We start from the raw sequence: 24,184 nt of genomic DNA, 5'->3' as shown, positions 1-24,184 counted from the left end.
TCCAGGTGCACTGTTTGCTCCTGTGAGTGCCACCACGGCGCAGTTTGGCCCGGGATTACTGCTTAAGTGTTGCCTCTCTGGTCCTGTGTCCAGAGCTGAGGAACAGACAGCTCTTGCCCATGTGTGCAGGTCAGGCCAGCGAGCAGTGCTGGCGGGTTTGCCCTGTGCGTGGCTCCTGCAGTCTCTTCAGTTGCCTTTCCCCTCGAGGGCCCAGTTCTCCAAGCCCACCAAGTCCAGCACAATGGCCCTGATTCAACACTGACTGAGGCTGGGAGGCGTCAAATCTCCTTCCATCCCATATTTTCCAAGCTGATGTTCTGATTCACCCCCTCCCTGCACCCCATCCTTCACACCACTGGTTTTTATATGGCTTTAACTCCGTCTGCATTGGTGACACTACATCAGGAAGCTGGAGCTAGTGGAGAATGTCATTCTTTGCTAGAGATGGGGGGGAAACGAGGACCTGGGTGAAGTCTCTGCTGTGTCAGAACCTTTTGCCATTCCTGACGTGAGCAACGCGCTAAACTCTTGCAAGCAGTTGTGCCCCAACTTTATCCGGTCACCTTTGCAGTCGTCACAGCTGTTGTTCTGAGCAAGAACCGGCACAGTCTGTCACCAACAGCTGTGCTGCAGTGACAGCCCTGGTCACTCAGTGCTGCAAATCTGGGGGTAACACAACAGAACGTTGATAGTTCATGGCTGAGGGACCAATGCGTAGTCTTGCCACAAGCATGTCCCTAAGAAGGTCTGTCCCTGGCCCAGACTATGATGGTCTGGCCACCTGTTTTACAGAGTTTGGAGCTGTTTTTCCAGCCACTAGTGCAGTGAATTAAGGCTGAAGGAAAGGGCTCCCGCTCTGTTCCTCACACTCCTTTAGTCCATCAGGGACTTCACTGGCTAGAATACTGTTACCAGCCCTGGAACTGGTCTGAGCTGGAAAGCATTTGCAGCTTCTCTCCTTACAGCATCAATGGGGATATTCTGCATGTTTCATCAGAAATACCTAAGCCATTGAAATCCACCTCAATAACAGGGTCTTCTACTGCTCATCCCAAACGTCCTCTTAGGACTGTGTTCATCCCTGTGACTAGCGGGTAGGTACTAGTCAGAGGTGTTCTCCATTAGCAAAAATGGAAGAGGCTTTTCCATCCTCCTGCAGTGTGGGGTTTTGGGTGCGGCGCCTGCTTGCACAGAGGGATGGCGAATGGTGACAGAGCACAGCCAGGCAGCTCCTGGCTGCTGGGCCCTGAAAGAATGCATTTAGTTGATGAATTTAGCGTGAATCCAGGGTGAATACAGAACAAGGCATTATGCTGAAGTCAGGCCCTGTGTGCTTTTGAGTCTGCAAAATGAACCTAACCATGACACCAAAAGGTGGGTCCCACAGCCTGGGATGGTTTAAGTAGGAGGCTGCCTTGTGAGTGATATTTTTTGAGAGTTCGGAAGAAAAGCACAAGGCACAACTATCAGGGACTCTGTACTGCAGGGAGGTGTCTGAGTACCCATTATATTCACCTGGGAAAGGCAATAGAGGGGAGATTGCACTGCAGCTCCTGGGTCTTAATGGATGTCTTGTGTCGCTGGATCGTCATGGTGGAGAGAAAAATCAGAGAAAATCATCCGGCTTTTCTCTCTCTCACGTAATCCACATTGTTTAGACGGTAAGCTCTGCGGGGTGGTGCCTGCCTCTTTCTGTGTGCTCTGGCAGTGTCAGGAGGGAGGAGACCGTAGCTCTCAGTGAGGGTTTTCACAGTCATGCAAATTACCCATCAGAATCATGGATGCCCTCTTGGTGCCTTCTTACCATACATTTACAGATTAAAACCCGCGTTGCTGCATTTTTCTATAAATCTTCGGCTCTGCTGCTGCAAGGGATAAGCTGATCGTCCTCCACATCGGAAGGACTCTCTTCCTTGCCCGTTTTCCCCCGGCAGGGCTGCCTGCAGCCGCCGTGTGGGTGGAGGGCTGCGGAGCCAGGCTTTTGTGCTCAGACCCAAAGCTGATGTAGAAACCATTTCTCATACTTGTTGTTGGCTGAGCCGCAACCACCTCTCCCCTAGCAACAAAGCCTCACATTTCCATCGGTGACATTCCCCAGTGTCTTGCAGAGGCAGGAGCTGGCTTTGCTACCTCTGACTGCCGAAAATAATTGCCAGAAGGGCCCAAGGTAGTAGTTTCAGGCAAGGCAGGATTTGCTGAACTCCTAGAAAGGATGCCCTTGCTTCTCAAGGGAGGCTCAGAAAGGCGGTTCAGCTCCCCCTCATCCCCAAATTAGTTTGGGAGTCTCACAGAGTGTGACTGATGAGTGATGGAGCAGCTGCTCACTGCCTCTGCGGTGGATGGCCCCCTCCAGGAGCCACTGCCACGCATTAGCCAGGTCTCCGCTGGTCCTCGAGAGCCATCACCTGCCTTCCTGCGGTCTCAGGCCAGATCTGTTTGCTGGCAATGTTTTCTTTTTAATGTGACATGCTTTCAACCCCTCAATTTGCCCACTATGGGCTCACCCTGAAATGTCAGAGGGGAGGATCAGGAAGGATCAGCAGTTGATGGAGAATCCCACTACAGACACACAGGGTCCCTGCAGGGGCAGATCCCTCAGCACAGGCACTGAGGACCAGCCCAGTCACAGCTTTGAACGTTTAAAAAAGTGGGTGAACCAGGGCTGGATTAGGCAGGAGGGACTTTATTGATGCTGCTGGTTTGGTAGACCCCCCCTCCTTTGAACACAGGGGTACCAGTGCCCAAACGCCCCTGCCTGACTGGCCGCCAGGGTCCCTGGGGAGCTGTGGCCACTGCAGCCCCATGGCTGTGGCTTCAGCAGGGCAGGATGCAACCTGTCTTCGGGGAGACAAGTGGGAATATTGGGTGCATTTCTTACATAGGCTGGTTTTCCCACACCACCTAGTGGGAGCAGACATCACTGCCTGGCTGCTTTCTGCAGCATCTCCTTCCCCTTCTTCTCCAGTAGGCACCTGCTCTTACACTGTCGGGGAGGGAGGATGCAGGGCTGCCCCTCCAACCTACATCGCCAGTCTTAAATGCTTCCATCTCAGTGCAGACCGCTCCTATATGGTCCTCTGCCCTTTGTTTCTCACCTTGTCTCCTTACCATCACAGCTCACAAGCACAAGAAGCACGACACCTTGCAGCCCTGCGACACCGAGTACCCTGTTTTCGTGTACGAGCCGGCCATCAAGGAAACCAACGGACTGATCGAGTGCGGAGATTGCCAAAAGTAAGAATTGCGGCTTTCCTTTCATTTGGGGGCTCCCCAGGCCATGACGGCACGTGAGCCTTGTCGCAGAGCCCATTGGTGATGGCACCCACCTGAGAAGAGTCGCCTGCCACTGTGGCCATCGCATGGCCACTGCCACAGCTGCAGCTCTGGCCAGAGAGCAGAGCTAAACAGCCATGCTGGACAACAAGGGGGCGAGAAGACCAACTTAGAACTTATTGATACATGAGAAAAAAAATTAAAACCATCTGTTAATAAGCAGAGGTGGCTGTAGGACGAGGGAAAGAGTGTTTCAAAAAATATATATATATTTCCATTCCACAGATTTCAGAAAGGAACTTTTTCTGTTTTATCACATTTCTGGCAAAAGCTTTCTCCTTAGAAAATTTTCCTTTTTGCAATGCTTTCGGCTTTCCTTTTCCTTTTTGTATTTTCCCTCTTTTCTGTTTTTCTATAGAAAAAAAAACAGACGGGGGGGGTAGAAAAGAAGAAGTGTTAAACTGAAAGACATGAAAACACAAGTCCACTTTTTTATTTTCCATTTTCATTTTAAGAGAATGAACAGTCCAAACTAACAGAAAAGTCATTGTGAAAAGAGGCCGTGTTTAGCGGTTGCATAGCTCCCTCAGCAGTCATGTGCAGAAAGGTGACAGAAGGATGAATTTCCACTGGTCCAGCTTTCCCTAATGTGAGGCGTCCAAACAGATCTGACAAGAATCCCTCTTAAAAAAAGCAACCCCAGTCCTACCTAGTCGGACTTCAGTCTTGGACCAACTGCAGGAAAGACTTAAAGGTTAGGAAAACAGCTTGAGCCAGTCAGCATGACTTTAGGAAAACCAGGCCTTGCCAAACATTGTTTGAGAAGAAGAGATTGCAGATTTGGTGATGACAAGGTATTTTGCAGGTGTAATAAGCTCTGGGTGGATCCGGAGGAGCTGAGTGCCCCAAACTCACCTGTTTGTGTGTTAAGCTGTTGCTGCAGAGATCTCCGCCATGAATGCAGCCTGGGGCTGACCCCTCCTTGCTGCAGTGCCTTCTCCTCACTGGAGACCGGCACCCACCCGGCCCCCCCTGGGAAAACTGGCAGAGGTTTCCATCCTGGGTATTTTGTATTGTGGTAGTTACAGCAATCCCCTGAGTGGTGGGAGCCGGAGCAGGGCTGAGTATTCTCAGGGTGACGAGACTTTTTACTTTATATCAGGAATAGTGTGACCAGCAGGACCAGGGAAGTGACTGTCCCCCTGCCCTCAGCACTGGTGAGGCCCTACCTCAAGTACTGTGTTCCGTTTTGGGCCCCTCACCACAAGAAAGACAGTGAGGTGCTGGAGCGTGTTCAGAGAAGGGCAACAAAGCTGGTGAGGGGTCTGGAGAACAAGTCTTATGAGGAGCAGCTGAGGGAACTGGAGAAAAGGAGGCTGAGGGGACACCTTATTGCTCTCTACAACTACCTGAAAGGAGGCTGTAGCCAGATGGGGGTCGGTCTCTTCTCCCAAGTAACAAGTGATTGGACGAGAGGAAACTGCCAGGGGAGGTTTAGAATGGATATTAGGAAAAATTTCTTCACTTAATGGGTTATTAAGCATTGGAACAGGCTGCCCATGGAAGTGGTTGATTCACCATCCCTGGAGGTATTTAAAAGATGTGTCGATGTGGCACTTAGAGACGTGGTTTAGTGGTAGACTTGGCAGTGCTAAGTTTACAGTTCAACTTAAGGGTCTTTTCCAACCTGAATGATTCTATGATTCTATTCTATGATAAACCCCATGTCTCCTGCCTCTCCTGCTTGATTCACTGCCTTATGGTATAAGGGGTTGAGGCAGCACCTCGCCAGCGCTGTCAGCAGCAGCCACTGAGCCCTGCTCAGCTCCTTTGTAGTTACAGGGGTAGTTGCAGTCTCTGGGTCCTGGGCACATCTCTCGTGCATCTTTTATATTCAGGAGAGACACACACCCTGACACAGTCTCTGTGGAGCATTAGCCAGTGGCCCGCTGGGGCATGCAGCCTTTCCCCGTCACATTTCACAAGCCCAGGTGTTTCCCAATGGAGCGAGGATAGGCTGGGTGCTCCATCCTGGGCAAAAAAAGTTGGCTTGTGAATTGGTGCACGGGGGACCTCTATCCCAGTTGCTGAAGTTGTGCGCGGGTTAAAATGTGCTCGTCAAAGCTCCCAAAGCAGCCATCAGCCAGGAATACTAATGAAATGGTTGCTCGCTGCAGCGTGTGACATTCAACACCTCTAAAAGCAAATACAGAAATCCCTGGAGCCTGGAAGGCGGTGAGACTAGGTGGTGAATAACCAGGGAGACAGGGCGGTCCTCCAGTGCAGTCAGCTTGGTCGGTGCAGCGGGCACATCCTCACCAGCCTGTATTTCTAATCCAGAAGCCCTCTCCCTTGGCCGAGCGGTGGTTAGCAGGACCGGGAGTGCACAGAGCCATGTACAGAGTTGCAGCCCTGCCATCAGCCCTGGCACATCGAGCCCGCCGTCCTCAGCCTTCCCTGTGCCCCAGCAGCCCCAGCCCAGCCTGCAGGCTCCTTGCCAGGGCTGTACAACAGGCAGACAGACAGACAGACAGGGCTGCCTAGTGGCAGCCTAGCCTGCAGGCAGGCGCAGGAGGATGGGCAGCGTGGGCAGCTCAGCCTTGCTTTGGCTGGCTCCACGCTGGCAGAGGGCAGGCAATGCCCGCAAGGCATCGAGCGGGGGGTGGGGTGGGGTGGCACAGGCTGGTGAGATGCCCAGACACGTACATCACTTTGCGGTGACACCGGCATGCATACGCTTAGACACGCACCCCGTGCCACCCCCGTGCTCGCCCAGGGGTGCCGTAGACTTGCACGTGGCGGCGCACAAACCCACAGTCACGGGGGGCCGCAGCCCCGTGAGCACAGTGACGTGTTGGAGCTGCCCCCACACGTCCATGGGCACACGCACTCATGCCCAAAGCCCTGCACGCAGCTGAAACACGTGCCTGCCTTCATTCTGCTCTGCCCACGCAAGCCCTCGGCCACCTGCACCGCCAGACAGTGGTGCTTCCGTGAGCCCTGACGTGTACATCCCCGGGCAAACGCTTACATCTCGACACATCCTCGCGGGCACGTGCCTGTGCTCATCATCGGACCTTTCTGTAGTCTGCTTGCCCAACAGGGAAGGGAAGGGACAGGCAAACTTGTGGCTGCAAAAGTGAAACTGCACGTTTTTGGTGGCAGTAGGCAAGACCAAGCACCAGCTGGTCGGTCCCACCACACCAACATGATGTGCGATGCTACTGGCATGCTCTTTTTCTCACTCAAGTGACGTGAAATTTAGCAAAACTCTGCCCCTTGCAGGACTGCATAGTACATACAGCCTTGTGTTGTATAAGCACACGCACAAATATACATTGAGTGCCATTGGCACACCTCTCAATGAAACCAGGCCTTCTCAGGTGTCGTCTGCTGTGACATGCTGTCCCTTTGGGGAGGACTTACATTGAGTTTTGTTTGTGGGTTGGTCTTTTTGGTTGGGTGGGTGGGGTTTGGGTTTGATTTTGGGTTTTGTGCCTCATGTGGAGTTATAAATCTGAGCCAGTTCAGAGTTCCCTGAGGACACAAAGGTGCACTAACATCAACTCCCCCATGCGCATGGCTGCTCGCTGTGTCTCTCCCCCTTCCTGCTCACATCCCATTTCTGATGATCTCTGTTTCCTTTGGATTTCTTTGCTGTGGGCCAGGTGGTGCAGGGGCAGCTGCTCTGGCTTTGCAGCTGGGATGTGCTTTGCAGGAGGGATGTGCTTTCTCCCATACGCTTTTTTCTTCGCAGGATGTTTGTGGCACAGCAGATCACCGGCAGTAACCTCCTGCTCCTTGTCACAGATGCCACCTGCGACTGCAGCGTCTTCCCACCCGTCCTGCTGGATGTGAAAGAGGTCAAATATATCCTTCCACGCGCAGCGGGGACATATGGTTCCACAGGCCCTTTCATCTCTGTGTTTGCTAGGGTGGAAAACCTGCTCCCAGGACAATTGCCATGGGTTGGGGGGCATTGCCTGACCTGTGGGACAGTGAGGGAGAGAGACATGAAGTGAGAAAGACTGAGGTGTGGTGGAGAGGAGGTAACAGTCCTGTCCCCCAAGAGGAAGCCAGCCTCCACCGGCCAGGCTGTCAGATCCACCATATGAGGATGTGGGTGGGACAGGCCAGGAGAGAGGGTCAGTGGTGGGGTGGGTGCAGCTGGGCTGGCTCCTCAATGCTGCTTGCAGGTGTTTCTGCAACCCATTTTGGCTGGGTCCGCATCCCTTGTTCCTCCTAAGGGCCATGACATTGTGCAGCTTGTCACTGTGAAGCTGAGCTTTCTCCACGCATTTTGGACACTGTCGTGGTGTGCTCTCCCCTTTTCCCCCCACCTCCTGCCCTGGCTCCTGCTCAAGCCATGGCCATCAGCGGGAGTTGTTATGAGTTACACTTGAACTTTGGGGGATGGCTGGCAACATAGTCAAAACACTGTCTGGAGTGGGGACCTAGATATTTTGTTCCCTTGTGACTGCGACTATGACCATAGGTCAATTATCTTAGTCTATAAATAGTGAACAGCCCAAGAGCCCTTTGAACTCGCCTGCACGGCAGCATCTTCTCTTGAGTGGGGACGCTCTCTTAAGGTTCTGCCCCTCGAGGTTGAGAGATTCTTTGCCGCAACAGATTCTCAGTAAGTGACTGATAGCATGCTAAACTTTGAAATCTTAGCTAAGTGATACAAGGATTGATTGCGCATATATAATCCTTTAGACATAAACCGTTGACCAAGTCTGGGACTAGGATCAGATCCAGCCGCACCCAGACTCCTCTCTGAGAAGGAGTTTAGAAAGCCAGGGGGTCCTTTCCGAACCTCGTGATTCAACAGGAGGGTCTCCCTTACAGCTGGTCTGACCCTGGCCTCTATGCAGTAAATAGTCATCAAATCTCGTAAAACACTGTTGCCTTCACTACTAACTTTGTTATCTTAATAAATATTTCACAACTTCTCTCTTACGAGTGAAGTTAATCACTCCGCCCGCAACAGACGCTTTCAGCTGACGGTCATTCTTTGCCACCTTCTAGCGCTTGGAGAAGTCTCCAGCCCATGTAGGGTAACCTTCCCATTCCCTGTCCTCCCCTCTCTGTCCCCCAGGCTGTGCAGTTACACCTAGATGACTTGCATCAGGGTCCCATGGGTCTGTGTGGTGCTTGTCCCCCTTTTCCCTGCGTGCTGCTGCCAGTGGTCCTTAACAGACTCACACATAACGCTTCAGTGAAGTGTGAACGGATGCGCTCCCAGAAGCTGCGTCGGCGGCCGGACACGTGCCACGCGTTTCACCCCGAGGTACCCCGGGGCGGTGCGGGAGGGAGGGAGAGCACGTGTCTGGGTTTCACCATGGGCATTTCCTCTTGCACCCCTGCGTTGTGTGTATCGTGTGCCCATCCCGCTGGCTGGACCCAGACATAGACTCCCCAAGGCAGGGTCCTAGTGGGAGAATGGTCACGCTAGTGACACCTGGGAAGGGTTTGAGCTCAGACATCATGGCATTGCCGGGTTTCTTCAGGGTGTGTGCAGCGTTCACCTGATGAAAGAGCCCCGATTCCTGTAACCAGCCCTTGCAGCCTGGGCTGGGTGCAGCAGCAGGCAGCTCTCCGCCTGCTGGACCAGCAGGAATTTGGTCCGGGCACCTTTGCACAGTGTGCGAGGCAGCCCAGCTGCCTGTCCCTGCCCTGCGGAGCCAAGAGCAGGCACAGTGACCTGTTCACAGGCGGGGGATTGTGGAAGGAGCTGCAGGAGGGACATGCAGGCAGGAGCTGATCCTGCTGCAGCCTCTGAGGCAGAGGGATCAGAATCAGGGCGTGGGGCAGAGCATGGTGAGACCGGGGGAGGCAGGCGGCTTCCTAGCTCACAGGCCGATGTCACAGCCCATGGGCACCAAACCAGTCCCTTGGTTTGCCCGTGGTGATCCTTCCTCTTGATGGTCTGCTGCAGGCACTGCTCCCCCATCCAAAGCACCTCTCCTATGAAGGCAGGCTGAGAGAGTCGGGGTTGTTCAGCCTGGAGAAGAGAAGGCTCAAGGGAGACCTTATAGCTCCTTTCAGTACTTAAAGGGCGGCCTAGAGAAAAGACGGGGAGGGTGGTGAGGCACTGGAACAGGTTTGCCAGGGAAGCTGTGGATGCCCCATCCCTGGAAGTGTTCAAGGCCAGGCTGGATGGGGCTGTGAGCAGCCTGGTCTAGTGGGAGGTGTCCCTGCCCATGGCAGGGGGGTTGGAACTACATGATCCTTAAGGTCCTTTCCAACTCTAATCTTTCCATGAAAGGTGAGGTGAGGGTCAGGCTCTCTTCCCTCTGCCAGCAGCCACCCTGACTGTAAGCAAGCTGATGCCTTCTCTCCCATCTCCCAGGAAAATGCCCAAGACTGTGGTGGCGCTGCTGAGGTCTCTGTCTCGCCGATGCTGCTTCTCCTGCCCCTGGGGCTGCTCCTGCAGTGACGCTGCCTGCAATGGTGACACTGCCTGCAACGGTGATGCTGCCAGCAATGCGCCTTACACGGCAGAGACCGGGGAAGGAGGGGGCTGCTGCTGGCCAGAGTGGCGGGAGGGGAGGAGATGGAGGCACAGGCTCTTCTTGGATGCCCACTGTGACTCCCGGGGGAGCGCGAGGTGTTAATGATGCAGCGCAGTGTGCCCTGTGTCCTTCACCATGAGGTTCAGCGTGGTGCCGATGGTGGAAGCTGCTCCCTCCTCAACCGCCTGCAGCGAAAGGCCTGTGCAAGGATCGGCAGAGTTGGCTCCCAGCACACCACCTACTCAGCTGCTCCTCCTGGCCGTCAGCGCACAGCTGGGATGGCCAAGGTCGTTGGCATGGCTTTGATTTTGTCGTCACCCTGCCGCCCTCGGAACCACGCTGGGGTAGTTTGCCCCAGGAGGCAGAGGGCTCAGCGGGGTAGATCTGACCTTAGGAGAGCAGGAGGGGCAGGGGACACTGCCTGTCTCCATGGGAGCCACTGGGATTTTGGGCACCTGGGACCAGAGCAGCCTAAGCACAGCAGGGCCCTTAGTGGTTCCCAGCAGGGAGGCAGCATCTCCTGGTCTTGGGGGTGCTCCTCTCCCAGGGGCAGGACATGGCACCTAACCTGAACTGCACTAACTTAACACGCAACCAGATGATGGGAGGTAGCACAGCTTGACTAGTTAGTTGCAGCTACACCAGCTCTGCCAAGGAGACCCCTCCTAACACTGCTAGCACAGCATCCACATTCTGGTCCAGATGTGGACTTACCTCTGGGAAGGAGTTCTGTATCCCACCAAAAGAGGGGGCATGTTCCCCGCTGCCTGCTAGTTTCACTGCAGAAGCAGCTATGAAACGGGCACTTTTCCCCTCGGAGCAGCACTGCTCTGCTCAGTGAAGCTTCCCTTGGTTGTCATGGGGGAAGCAGCCCCCTGCCCTGAGCCCAGCGTTCCCAGCTGGTGGGCATGGGCCATTTCTCACAGAGCTTTATGGACAATGGATGGGGAGCACCCATTTTTCCATATTTTTTTTTTGTATGAACTGCTCCATACCATCTCGTTAAAAACCAAATATATTCCATATTTTAAATAGATACTTGAGCTTCATCATGCCATGTTCGGTGCTAGTCGCAGCCCTACACTGCATCCCAGAAACCCCTCTCCCCACCGAGAGATGGGGGACAGGGGTGCGGGAGGAGGGACTGCAAACGCAGCTGCGGTGGCCTGGCCGCCAGGGATGTACCGGCAACTCATGGGGATGCCAAGAAGCGCTCCTGGTTGTTGCGCCACTGGTTTTACGGGAGCTCCGGGAAGAAGAGCCTCTGGCCATGCAGTGCGTGCTGTGAACCAGCCGGCTGCATCAAACGGCCAGTGGCTCTGTCACCCCTGAGGCAGAGTGGGGGGTCCCAGCACCGGTGGGGGTATGTGCCAGGGGTAGGGATGCCACAGCAATGGCTACAGATGGAAACAGGGTCCCACCTTGAGCCCTGCACCATCTCCCTCTGTAGCCACCCCATCACCCAAGGGTACACTGTGGTGACACCAAGGGAGCAGGTCAGCAAGGCAGCACCTTTCCCTGGCCTCCTCTGCCTGGTGGGCCACTTTGGGAGCCCCCTGCACCCCTCTGGGCTCCCTGAGAGCTGTGTGGCTCGTCACACTGAGCTGACTCCTCCTGCAGGGCAAGTGCCCACACCCTCCTCACTCGCTGCCCACGATGCTGCCTCTGCGCCTGCTGGCCCCGTGGAGCTGCGAGGCTCCCCCCACCAGGGCCACCAAGTCACCTGCTCCCACAGCCACCACCGCTGGGATTAGACCCATAAGCAGCTGCTGCAAAGGGCAGTTTTAATGGGAAAGAGCTTCGTCCTCACACCAGGGCTGTCCCCTTCCCCCCACGAGCAGGAGCCCACAAATGCACCCCAGGTGTGCTAGGGTCAGTACGGGTGCTGCCCCTCTTGGCCACCAGTGTCACCTGACACTACGGGGACAGCACCAGTCACAACCAGGTCCTTGTGGGGACCTTTCTGGACATTACAGCTCCTGCTGTGACAGGTTTTGCCTCCCTGGAGGTGGTGTTACAGCAAAAAGGAGAGGAACAACTGCGGTACTGGAAGTAAATCCGGAGGTGAAGGTGTTTCCAGGCTTCAGATGCAGTGACCTTATCAGAGCCAGAAGCAGCCGAGGAAGATGAAGGCAGTGCAGAGGGAAAAGGGGCTGCTGTCAAGGCTGAGGAGTCAGGAGCTGCTTGCAGATGGAGAAGCCACCGGCTCAGGGCATCCCCCAGCGGCTGTCACGGCTCCCCCAGCTCCCCGTGCCTGCCCTCCCGGGGCACTGCGCTCAAGGGTGACCTCCCTGTCGGAAAGGATTAGCAGTCGCATCTCTACTCAGCTTAAAAAGGATACATAAATACACATCGCCCTGCCGCACACCAACCCTGTTTGATTTCAGGTGCGTTAGGCCACAATAAACATGGTCCTATAGAGACCTGCACTGAGAGAGCAAAGATGTGAATTATGCCTGGCTTATACCTGGAGGGAATAGGACAGGGGTGAGAACAGGATTATTTCTTAAACCAAAAAATAAGGGTGAAGGCTTGCCCTGACTTAAAACCGGGCTGCAGAGCCACTTGCACCGTTTGCATGCCGCAGCGTCAAGCTGCTGCAGTGAGCAGCAGGAGGATGGAATTCTCCCTCCGTGCAGCTGGTGCTGGGGAGCAGCCGGCTAAAGCAAAACGAGATGTTCCCGGAGCTGCCAGCGCTGTCATGCCGGGGTTTCCTCCCGGGGCACCTGCCAGGCAGCAAGAGCTGGGCTGCGAGCACAGCTGGCTGCTTCAGCTGGGCCGGCAGAGGACCCTCGGCCTCAGTCCCACTGATCGCATTCCTCGGTCCCACAGACCACGTCCTTCGGTCCCACTGATCGCATCCCTTGGTCCCACCGATCACATCCTTCGGTCCCACTGATCGCACCCCTCGGTCCCACGCATGACATCCTTCGGTCCCACCAATTGCATCCCAACCCACCACCCCTCCAGCGCTCACCAGCTGCTCCCTGCAGCAAACAGCTCGCCTCCCACCCACGCTGCGGAGCTGGAGACTCTGGGGGGGTGAAACTGGATGGCAGCTAATAGTGGGGAGATGCTCTGGTGTGTCTCCAGAGGAGAGCGGCCCCTGCGAGGGGGTCAGGGTAAGGCATGACCCCCACCACAGCCACCCCCGGCTCCTGAGCTGGGGCTGCCCCACTCCTGCGGCACAGCTCCCCAGCCTCCAGCTGCAGGGCCGTGGGGGAAAAGGGCTCCTTGTGCCCCCTCGCTGGGCTGCACCGCCTGCTCCCACTCAGTGCTCACTAGGGATGTCCTACGCATCTCTCCTCGCCCAGGTCCTGCACAGGAGCATGGAGGAGACCCCAGGGAAGCTCCAACAGCACCATTTGGGCAGTGCCAGGCACCCCTCTGGGGACACTCCTTGCTGCCCAGGGCGGGAGGGTGATTTATAGACCCGTTCCCCGGCTCGCTGCGGGGAGCAAGGACAAGGGGCGCTTCCCTGGGCCCCCCACGCAGCTGCCCTCGAAGCCCCGGTGGGGTCTGCTTGGCCACTGTGGCTCCCAGGGGGCTCATGCCGGTGCTCCCCAGGGGAGGCAGCACACGCCCCCTGCAGCAACCAGTTTTGCCACGGAACCTCCCGTTTCTGTCCACGGGGTTTGTCTTAGCCATTTATTAGGAGGCAAACACAGCCCTTTTCTTCCCACGGTGCTGCTGATCCGCAGTGGGATGAGCTGGACCTGGGAATGGTTTTAGCCTTGGAAGGCAAATGGCTTCCTTGGCTTTTTTGTCAGCAGAGCACACCCCAAGCGCACTTACCCGTTTCTGGTCTCCAACATGGGGTTAAGCAAATTCCACCGCGTGCTCTGCCCGGCAGAGATAGCAGCTCCTGGCCCTACAGCGAGAGAAAAATCCTCAGGAAGAGCAGCTGCTCTGCCTCCCAACTTCTTCAGCCGTGTGCTGGGCACAGCAGAGGAAAACAGGGCAGCAAAAGCAAACGGAGCTCTGAGGGCGGAGGATCCAACCAGCAGCGGAGCAGCTGTGAGAGGAGCCATCTCTCACTTCCAGCTGGGCAGCATCCCGCTGCCAGCCTGATGCGGCACTATAAATCACAGCTGCACCTCCTGCAAGGTCCCCTCCACCCCTGTAAGCGCGCCGGCTGTAGGCATCGGGGTTTATTCTGTTAAGGCAAGACTCAAGGGGAGAAAAGCCAGGAGCGGTGCTCTGCAGGGAGGGGTGTCCGTCAGGCCCACCCGGCCACATCTGGCTGCCGCACAAATCAGGGGCTTCACAAACCCTAAATCTGCATTAATCCACAAAAAACTCGGTCCTGTAAAGAGACCTGCAGATGGAGAGGGACCCTGGAAAAGGAGCTGCAATCTCTCTGTTACGCTCCTTACGGGCCTCAGGGCCGCAGGCTGAGGTAACCCTGTCCCCCGCCAGACACTGTGGTGGGCACGGAGGACAACCGAGCCAGGGGCAGGGACACACAACTCGCACAGCGTCAGGTACACGTGCCCTCCCTTGACTCATGCCTCGGGACATGGATGACTACACCTTCGAGTATGACCAGACCGGGATGACTTCATCGTACAAAACAGTAGGAAAATCAGCCCTGGATTTACAGCAGCTGTTTGCGATTGGGAGCGGGCACAAAAGCAGCAGCTTTTCCGCGGGCTGGCCCCCAGTCGGCTTGTACTTAGCAAGAGCCCGGCACATCCCGGGCTGTGGTCGCAGCGAGGAGCCGCACGCTCCAAGCGGGTCAATGGGCAGGGAGGGGGTGCCCTTCTCTGCTGCAGCGAAGGAGCAGTACCACAGGCTGGCTTGGTTTTAGGCGCACCTCTCAAACTCGAGCTCCTCGTTTTCCAGGATGCTTTTCTTCTGCTGACAAAGCCCACTGGCACTTTCTGCACAGAAACGCTGCTCTCTCACAGGCCTCTGCTTGCCGGGCAGGTGGAGCTGACGGCAGCCAAATGCGTCACACGCTTCGGTACAAAGCACTATTTTGAAAGCAAGTGGGGAAGGAACATCAGATTCCTGGGCGCTGAGTGACTCCATCACTGGCGAGACCCTTGCTGGAGGGGGCTGCTGCTCCTGTCCCCCCGGGCGCTGGGGAGCTGCCCTGTCCCCCGTTGCAGGCTGTCCCACGGGTCTCTGCCTTGTCCCTTGGCGCAGGCTGTCCCATGGGTCTCTGCCCTGCCCTGCCCCGGCTGGGGGTCCCTGATGCCACCTCTGCCTGCGCCTGAAAGGAGCCTTTACGCCTTGTGTCACTCAGCCAGCGAACGCCGCTGTCATTGCCTCCCGTGACATCAGCCGCAGCCGCGCCGCTCGTCGTCAGCGCGTGACGCAAACTGTAATGGCCCCACTCAGACGCCACCAAACCCGTTTTCTTCAGTAAATACCTCGTGGGCCCCGCAGGAAACGTCATCAGCTCTTCCTGCTTTGATTGCTGCTGCTGCTGCCTCAAATTTTGGGAGCCCTGGCACCCCGCCTTTCCTCGGGCAGGTCCCCGCCTGTGGCAGCAGGGTCTGTGCCCTGAGCCCTGTCCTTACACCCCCTGTTTGGCTCCTGTGGGGCCAGATAGCCACCGCTGTCCTTCCCACCCGTGTTCCAAGGAGCAGCGCCTGCGTCGCACAGGGATGCGAGGCGCTTCCTCAGCCCCCTCCCCAAGGAAAGGCTGCGGGGAGGGTGGCAGGAGGCTGCCAGCCTTCCTGGAGGCCACCATCATGGCAGGGGCTGGCCTTATGTGGGTGGCAGGGAAGGGGACAGGGAGCTTGCCAAGGAAGGCCCCACACCGACGAGAGCGGGTACGCCCATGCTGCAAGTCACACAGTAGCCAAAGCCCCAAGCTGCGCTTGCTCATCTACATTTTGGCGAGCGGTGGCTTCCTCCAGCGTCACACAGCCAGCCCCCCTGGGAGCAGGGGCTGGACCCTGCTGTCACCCCGCTCCTGCCCGGCTCCGAGGGACGCAGCATCGCTTTCAAAAGGCAAAACCACCCTGCGGGACGGGAGAGCTGGGCCAGAACCAGGGCAGAGTCCCGGGCTGGCCACCGTGGCCAGGAGCAGGCAGGGAGGTGGTGGCAGCAACTGCTCCCTCCCGGCATGGACATCTTCCTGTGTCTCCTTCCCAGCAGCAGCTGCCACCCCAAGTCCTGGCTGCTCCTGTGGCCCCAGCCTGACCTCGGCTGGGGAGAACGGCTGAGTCGGTTTGGGGGAGCTCGGCTCCAGCCAGCGCCAGGGCAAAGCCCAAACCACAGGCAGGGGTTCAGCACGGTCAGAGATGAAAACAACTGGCTGCTGGGGCTGGTTTGGGTGTCCTTTGCCTCCGTCAGGGAAACGCATCGTTGCTCTGGGAACCCAGCCAGGCCCGTGATTTTCCCATCTCCTTTACAACTAGACTGGTTTGGTTTTTGTGCCAGCTGTGAAGAGCCTCTGTGCCCAGTTGTACCAGCACCAGAGATGAAGCTGCTAAAAAGCGAGACCAGCGTGAATCGCTGTGCAAACACCTCTGAGCTCAGACACGGTAACAGCTCAAATTCACAATCAAACATGAATTTTAATAGAAGAGAGAGGGGCAAAGGTGAAGCTCCTGGAAATGCCAGAATTCAGACCGAGCAGGCAAACCATCCCCTTGTGGACACACAGGAGTGCCAGGCTCGCATCCTGCTGTCCCTCCCCAAGGATCCCACCTTCCCGACAGTGAACAAGGGGCCAGACACAGCGTGGTCCTCTCGCAGTGGCTGAACTGCAGCACTGCCCAAGTGACGGTGGGCAGAGGGCTTCCTCCTGCGCTTCTCCTGCGACGCTCGTTGTTAAAGTAACTTGAAGATGATCCGGTGTGATGCCGTCTATGTTGCCGCCAGCTCAAGGGCAGAATTCCTTGTTCATAAATAGCAATATGGACCTAGGAATTCACACGCATCCTTTCCAGGGAACTTCATTCAAAGCACATCGGTGCTCAGCACTCCTGGAAATCAGCCTGGAGAATTTCTGCTCGGGCACTCCAGACAAATACAGGAGCACTGAGCAGGAGGAGAGTTTGGTTCAAACAAACCGCTTTGATGCCACACAGCAGGCAGGGGAAAAAAAAGAGGCGAGGGGGCAAAAAAAGAAGTCGATTTTGCAAGGAAGTCTCTAATGGGTTCTACTAAAACAAACCCAGCTCCTCCACGCTAATCATACGCTTCATTTATTTCCAGCTCCTTAAAAAAGCTAGGCAATGGCCTTAGACATTCACCTTCATTATGGCGATCTAATCCATGCTCAGGGTAAGTTCAGTCTTAGCAATGAATGAAGTGAACGGCTCTTGGGAGAGGGCAAAGCGCGGCCACAACTACATGCAGCAGAGGTAGGACGTACTTTACCTCGCCCAGGCAACTTTTAAGTACCACTCTGCTTCCTGAAAACAAAATAAACTCAATTCATATTCAAACGTGGCAGCTTTTTTTAGTGCAATTCGTGTGCAATCTGATGCCGATGTTCTCCACACTCCTTGAATTCGCTTTGTAAAAACAAAACAACAAAAAAAAAAATCCATCCTGAGACCTCAAGCTGTCACAGGTCATTTGCTGGAGCTGGCTCTCTTACAAGTCACTGCAAAATATGCATCTTGAGTCAAGCAAGTGACAAACAGCACAGCTGTAGATGCCCAGGCTCAGCGTGAACCAACCCAAGAGGAGGATTAGGTTTATCTTGCCCGGGCGGTTCACGGATGTTTGCTGACAGACGAGGAATGGTGATGAAGGAGAAGGCCCCAGCCCAGGCACGGGGCTGTTCTGGTCAGCACCAACCAAACCCGACTCCTTCCCGCCCCACCAGCCCCTAAGCCTGCAAACCAGGAGGAGACAATCAATCCATTGCTTGGGCACAGGCTGGGAGGTATTCCTCTACACCAGGAATTGGAGCCCAGGCTTCCCAAAGATCTCTTCTCAATCTCAACTCACCTAAAAATTCGCCCACAACCACCAAGGTCTCCAGCCCCCACCCTCTTTTCCACCCAGCTCTTGTTCTTCGCACCCTCAGTCCCTCCTTGCAAGCTCTCATCCCCTCAGTGCTTCACCTTTGGCTTTCTTATATTGCCCATAAATCACAGTTTTTGCACCTTTTCCACCACGCTCCATCCAGGTTGGCTCCTTGGCCAGTTTGTTCCTTTCCCTTGTCAGCCTGTTACCCCCTGGCACTCAACCTACAGTGGAAGGAGAAAGCCCTTTTAAACCTTGGAGGGACGGCACACACACACTCTGCTCTAAAAATCTGCAAGAGCAGGGACTGGAGAACAGAGCCACCGAAAAATTAGTGTCTCTAAATACACAAAAATAGATCCCCTTTGAAATCATAGCTAGCCTGGGTTCGGATGGAGGCTTGGGGGATGGAGAGAGAGAGACCTGACAAAGGCTAGTCAGCCCCAAAGCTGCCCTGCAGCTTTAGGCCCTCACTCTACAGCGTGGGTTCATCTAAGCTGTCCAGGACAGATGAAACTTAGCAGTAACACCAATCTATCCCACTTGGTCCTCAAGTTACTTTTAAAATATGGCAGAGGTGAAAAACAAACAGTCATGGGACAGGATAAACGTAGTCCCGGGCTTTTCATTCTCTGCAAGTTCAGAATTGTATGTCGGGGGAATTCTTATGACAAGCAGCTTCATCAAGTGGTGGCACCAGACACACTTAATAATCCTCCTCCCCTACACACTATCTGCCCCGTACTACACCTGGCAACTGCAGTGGGCATCAAATAAAAATCTAGACTTTGGAAAAACAAGTTTCCCTTGCGATTGGCACTAAGAGGCAACACGGTCCATGGACACCTTTGTCAGCTGCAATGTTGATACATGTTAAACAGTATTGAAATCTTATGGTGAGACCAGGCACAAACTTGATGTGAATTACAGACACCAAGGGGACGACATGCAGCAGAACTAATGTTTCAGTCGAACTCCCAGCCACCAGCTTTTGCTCGAGAAGGCATACAGCAGCCATCAGTTCAACACATACACAAGCCTTTAAGCATCCCTTTGGTTTCTGCACCGGCCGAAGTCTTTTGCCTATGAAGTGTTGCCTGTAAGCGCTGGGAAGGAAGAAAGCGCGCGCCACTCTCAAGCTTCACACACAGCACGGAAAGACCCAAACTAGACAATATTCCATTTGGTTCTTTTATTAGCAGAAGTTAAGAATACAGCAAGTAATAAGATCCCATCTTACATGGAACCATCACCAGAGTCCCCAACCATCAAAACCCCAGAATGTGCTTCATTGCTTTCAACAGTAAGCAATTTTTAAAAAGAAATATACTGAACAAGGCCACTATTTAATGGGGAAGGAAAGAAGCTGTAGGTCCTAACTATTCTATGGCAATAACCTGCACACAGAGCAAGCAAGCCTCTTGACTGCTGAGAGTAAGGCATTCAGGTGCCAACCTGGGAAGAGTTCTCAGCAAGAGCTACAGAAAAGTGCACAGCTAGGTTGTTTTTATTGGAACACAAACTTCTCAAACGGAGAGACTGACTGGGTTAAGAATAGCAGGTGGAGTACTGTGTTTTTGTAATAGTTCTGTGCTGTGCAGGACCAGGTTACAATCACCCTTCAAGGAGTGAACGTGGGATGATCCAGGATGGAGAATACCACTTCTGCTGGTACCGTTACAGAGGTATCCCAAAGCGCCTTACAGATGACTCCAATCCTGATACGTACCACGCTTTTCTCGGACACCACTATACCTCCTGCCGGGCAACTCTACATCTTTGTCCGGGACACCAGTGCTATTAGCCCTTACATCCAAGTTAATACTGCTCTTTACTTCATTTTAGTACCACACACACCCGCCATGAACAATTTCTGGCCCTACAGGCATCCAGTGTAGTGATCCTACTGAGAACACGTCCCTCTGAGCTCGCAGCCTCTGCTGCGGCACCGCTTTCTGCAGCTGACCTTGCTCTCAGAGGCTTTACAAAGATTCCATTTGAGGGGCAAAGCCTTAATATCCAGTCAACTTTTGAAAGGCATTCTGCTTCTACTTGACTCCATTAGGCAAAGAAACCCCTCAAAAACACACTCCGTGATATCCAGGGTATGGGAAGATCTTTGCAATCCACATTTTTCTCTTGAAGGATGAAAATTCAAACTTGCAGGAGTCTTAAAAAAAACAACCCAAAACAAAGAAAACCACCCTTTACCTTCCTTTCTTGTGAAATACAGCATTTTATGAGCTGTTTAACTCATCTGTGAGAGAGGTAATTGCTCTGAATTTCCAACTAAACACTCCAAGCAATACCTGTGCCATAACAAACAAAACGTTCAAATTTCATCTTACGACTCCAAAGATTCTCCTTCAGTCTAGCTTCTGACTGGGCTCCAAAGATCAAGCTACATCAATTACACAAGAGAAGGCTATACGCCTCCCCTTATATAGGAGGTGCGTCTGCTCCACAGCAATCCAACTGAACTCTTAGGTTTAGGTTTAAGAAACACCAGCAGTCCCATTGCTAAAGCACAGATGGGAAGCAGACCTAAGGAAAAAAAAAAAGAAAAAAAAACAACAAGTGGAACTGCATTGGGCTGATTGTGGATTTTTCCTCTTAAAAAGAAAAACCTGCAAACTCCCTTGGCATACAGAGCCTGACACATGAGAAGGTAATGTGCTTGAGGTCTGCAGTAACTGTTAACTCCAAGCCCTGGAGCGCACAGCTTCCTCTTTCCAGTCCATCTTAACCCCACCTCTGTTTCCCCTCACATGCTCAACTATCTTTTGACAAGTGCATTACCATCATTTGTTCAAACAGGGCAGGCCTGCAAACGGCAACCATCTACTCAACGGGAGCCTCTGGGTATAGGCAGGCACTGATGGAGTCGGGCTGTTTGCCATTTCATGTGCGGTTATCCCATCACATTCCAATTCATACGATGAGAAAACAACTTACTGTAAGATCCGCTATCCAAAACTATACAGGCCACGCAAGCTTGGAAGGCAGCTGCCCCACGCGCTGAGGGAGGGCACAGATGTCTCTTTCGAGTTACTTGGGTAAATAAACTTGCTAACACTGTGACCTGGATGACAACACGATTAATCCAGCCTTCACAACCCTTGTGTACACGTACTGAACCTACTCCAAGTGCTGGCCAGGACCCCACATTGCCCAGGGCATATTGGCCACCAGGAAAATCTACAGGGCCAACATGCTTCACTCCTGGGTATTTTACCTGGTCCTCCTGCAATCATTTATTTTGTGCAAAATTGAAACAGTGTGTGGTACTTGCATGTTGCATTCTTTACAAAAACCCTTTTCCCCCCACCCATTGTTTAAAACATTTATATAAATTTTATTTAAACAGAAAGTTAGAAATCTTATTTACAATTTGTTTTTTCTCCCAAAAGAGCATCTAAAATCAACTCCCAGACCCTCCAAGAGGATATAAATTTAACCTTGGTTTTTTTTTTTTCATTCTTTTTAAAAAAAAAAAAAAAAGGAAACTGCTAAGCTATCCCTCCCCACTTCTACAAATAAATATGGCATTGAACAGAAGCCGATTTGGAAAGGGTCCTCTGTAGCTCAATCTGTAGATCCCAAGAATAAATTAGGGTTTCAGAATTTCCTGGTCTTCAAATTGATTCATTCCATTGCTTGAGGTATAGGATTTATATTGGTTAGTCAGAATCCCCCATGAAGCTCCACGCCCCATCAGCTGAAACCTGGATTCTTCTTAGGTATTCATTTCGCTAGCCTGTATGCTTCAACCGCGCTTGCGGTACTGTTTTGGTTACGATCTTGGGCTGAAGGCTGGTTTTTACTGCATCCCATCTTCCTCTGTGCAGCCTCCTCCGACCGTGAAACGGAACTCCTGGAGGTTCGAAACCCCGTGGAAGTGCACGAAAGCGCCAGCCACTACAAAGACGTGAAACAGCTGATGGGAGTGGAACTGCGGAAAAGAAAACACTTCTGTTCAGCTGGGGCACTTCAGGCTCTACTGCTACCCTGTCTCCAGAAAAGCCACACATTCAGCTGAAGTACACAGTAACATGTAGCAGTACCTCCAACCACAAGCTGCAAAGTTCTCCAAGTTCTGTATTAAAAGCCCATCCCTCTCCTATCATTAGCAAAATAATCAAATTCTACACACACACACAACCCTTTCCTTCACAGTCATCTTAACCGGCTGGTCAACCAACAAATAGGCTACATAAATGCTATAGCGCATCTTTGTGAAAGGACAAGGATGATTTCAGGCCTTTGGGCAAAAGGCTTAAGCAGGACGCTTTTTAAATTAGCTCCTCAGCAACATACACCTGTATTTTAGATAAAAAGGGCTCTCATACACCTAACAGGTACAAACTCTGCTCTGGTCACAGCCATAAGTTTTACCAAGTGGATTTTCAGAACACTGTTATTTTATTTCTCTGCCACAGAGAAACAGAACAGAAAAAAATGGTATTATATTAAAACCTAGAAACAAGCAGATGTTCTGAATGAATGCCCAGGATGCTATCGATTATAGTACAGCAGAATGAAAACCATGAGGGAGCTACATGACAAAGCATGCCCTTGTTTGAGGGAAGCCATACCAATATGGATAGTGTTCTTGAAAAGTTTCTACAAATGTGTATTTGCAGACTCCATGGGAAGCTTGGAGAAGAGCTGGTAGTACACCAGTGCTTTTGGAGCCTAGCTCAGTATCGTAACAAGGCTTTCTTTGGCCACTTAAACAAACCTAGCAAACTGGTGCTGTGCAAAAGCCGCTCAAACAACCCAGGCCTCATTCTCATTTCTAGTCTTCTTTAGGGGCCTTAGACCATACAAGTGGAAGTACAGTGGCCTTCCAAAGGTCCACCTCCCTCTCACCTCCACTCTTGTTCCACCCAATTTCTTTCTTTACATCTTCCCCATATACTTCCCCTCCACAGTCTTCGTGATCCTTTCCCTCACCACAAGTTCCACACCCACACACACACTTGCTCACCCCACTCTCCCCTCTTCTGGGCCAGATCCCTCCAAACCAGGACAGTCTACCATCTGTATCCAGCATTTTCACTGGCTGCACAAGATGACGAGCCAGACATCATGAAGATCCCAGAGAACACACTGAACGCATCAGGGATATAACCATGCACTATTCTGCACAGAAGCAAGATGCGTGTTTGCAGGATCCTCAACACACACGCAAAGGTTCACAAACCTATCTATTAGAGCTACCTAGTACACGTGCTGAGGTGAATTTGCACACCAGCAGTTACCTTGCGATAACTCAGCAAGAGAGGCACCAGGTAAGGCAGGCTCAGAGAGCCCACAGCTGTTTGGCCCCTTAGACCTACGCTTCTGGTGCGGCAGTTTGATACTTGCAATAAGAAAACACTGACACAACATCCTCCAGCCTCAAGGGGAACCAGCTTTCACTTTGGTCTCCTCATCCAGTCATTCTGTAGACTCACCCAGATGTCACACTTGCCAGGGAAGAATCTCTCCGGGATGCGGGCAGCATATAGTGCAGCACCAGTGATGTACAGGCATGCCATGAGTGCCAGCCAGCCTATCTGCCCCATTGTGGCTGCTTTCAGGAGCCCCTCAGAGATGACAAAGTGCAGGGTGGGAATAACCCCACTAAGACCCAGACCTAGAAATACTCCTGGGAGGTAAAGAAAATGTGGGAGAGTCAGACTTGAACACAGTGGCGGTAAAGGGAGACAATGAAAACACAAACGCTACAGAGGGAAAACTCAGTATTTGCCAAAGCAGCAGAAAGGTGGCAACTCTCAAAGCTGGAGGTCCCCAGAAGAGCTTTACTGGAGAGGAAGCTAAAGAATGCACAGACTTCCTTCATATACTAGAAGCTACTTCGTTATATGTTCCAGCAGATACCAAAATATTTAATTTAATGTGTGTCTGCCAGCTTCAATGTACATTAAGCCAGTTACGCATCTTGGACTGTAGAGGGCACTGAGACTACATGAACTATGTCTCACTTTACCATAATCTCTCAAGAGCCAAGACAACAAGGAGAGACAACAAAGAGATTATTTATCACATGCTATACAAGTAGTCCTAGGAAACAGAAAAGTAGCATCTGAGGCTCATCTTATCTGGCATATATGAGAACATGGCTTATTTATTTAGAGTTTTAGCAGCAAGTACAGAAATCTTGTAAAAAAGTGTGCGTGTGTGGGGGAAAAAATCATGTCCCATCCAGATTTTCAATTTGGAAGGCTGAACTCTCTGAAGGTACACATATATGTTGTCCAGGAAATCTCAATTTACTGTAGACGGCATACACAGGTTAAGTAACAAGAAATATTACTATTCAGCCCAGCTGTGTTCAGATTCCATAGCTGTCCCCTAAAGCTTTTTCTTTCTTCCTACCTCAGAACGTGAAACCAAATCTGTTTTTGTTCTTTTCGTCACACGAAGAGAAAAACTAGACTCTTTGTCTC

At 52.9% G+C, this 24,184-nt stretch overlaps 2 protein-coding genes across 2 annotated transcripts in view; one reads left to right on the top strand and one right to left on the bottom strand.

Moving 5' to 3' along the window:
- CACNA2D4 (calcium voltage-gated channel auxiliary subunit alpha2delta 4) overlaps window positions 1–9,715 on the top strand; it is a 132,408-nt gene extending 122,693 nt beyond the window's left edge. The window contains exons 37-40 of the mRNA XM_074584261.1: window positions 3,117–3,234; window positions 7,031–7,143; window positions 8,484–8,566; window positions 9,629–9,715. Of these exons, the coding sequence (XP_074440362.1) occupies window positions 3,117–3,234; window positions 7,031–7,143; window positions 8,484–8,566; window positions 9,629–9,715 (401 nt within the window). The remainder of the gene's footprint in view (window positions 1–3,116; window positions 3,235–7,030; window positions 7,144–8,483; window positions 8,567–9,628) is intronic.
- Window positions 9,716–18,906: 9,191 nt separating this feature from the next.
- ADIPOR2 (adiponectin receptor 2) overlaps window positions 18,907–24,184 on the bottom strand; it is a 46,587-nt gene continuing 41,309 nt past the window's right edge. The window contains exons 7-8 of the mRNA XM_074584247.1: window positions 23,189–23,382; window positions 18,907–21,681 (exon numbers count right to left, since the gene is read on the bottom strand). Of these exons, the coding sequence (XP_074440348.1) occupies window positions 21,550–21,681; window positions 23,189–23,382 (326 nt within the window). The 3' untranslated portion in view covers window positions 18,907–21,549. The remainder of the gene's footprint in view (window positions 21,682–23,188; window positions 23,383–24,184) is intronic.

The sequence above is a fragment of the Larus michahellis genome, chromosome 1, assembly GCF_964199755.1.
Source record: "Larus michahellis chromosome 1, bLarMic1.1, whole genome shotgun sequence".
NCBI classification, from domain to species: Eukaryota; Metazoa; Chordata; class Aves; order Charadriiformes; family Laridae; genus Larus; species Larus michahellis.
Note: the sequence above shows the minus strand (reverse complement) of the source record. Positions and strands in the feature narration are given on the sequence as shown.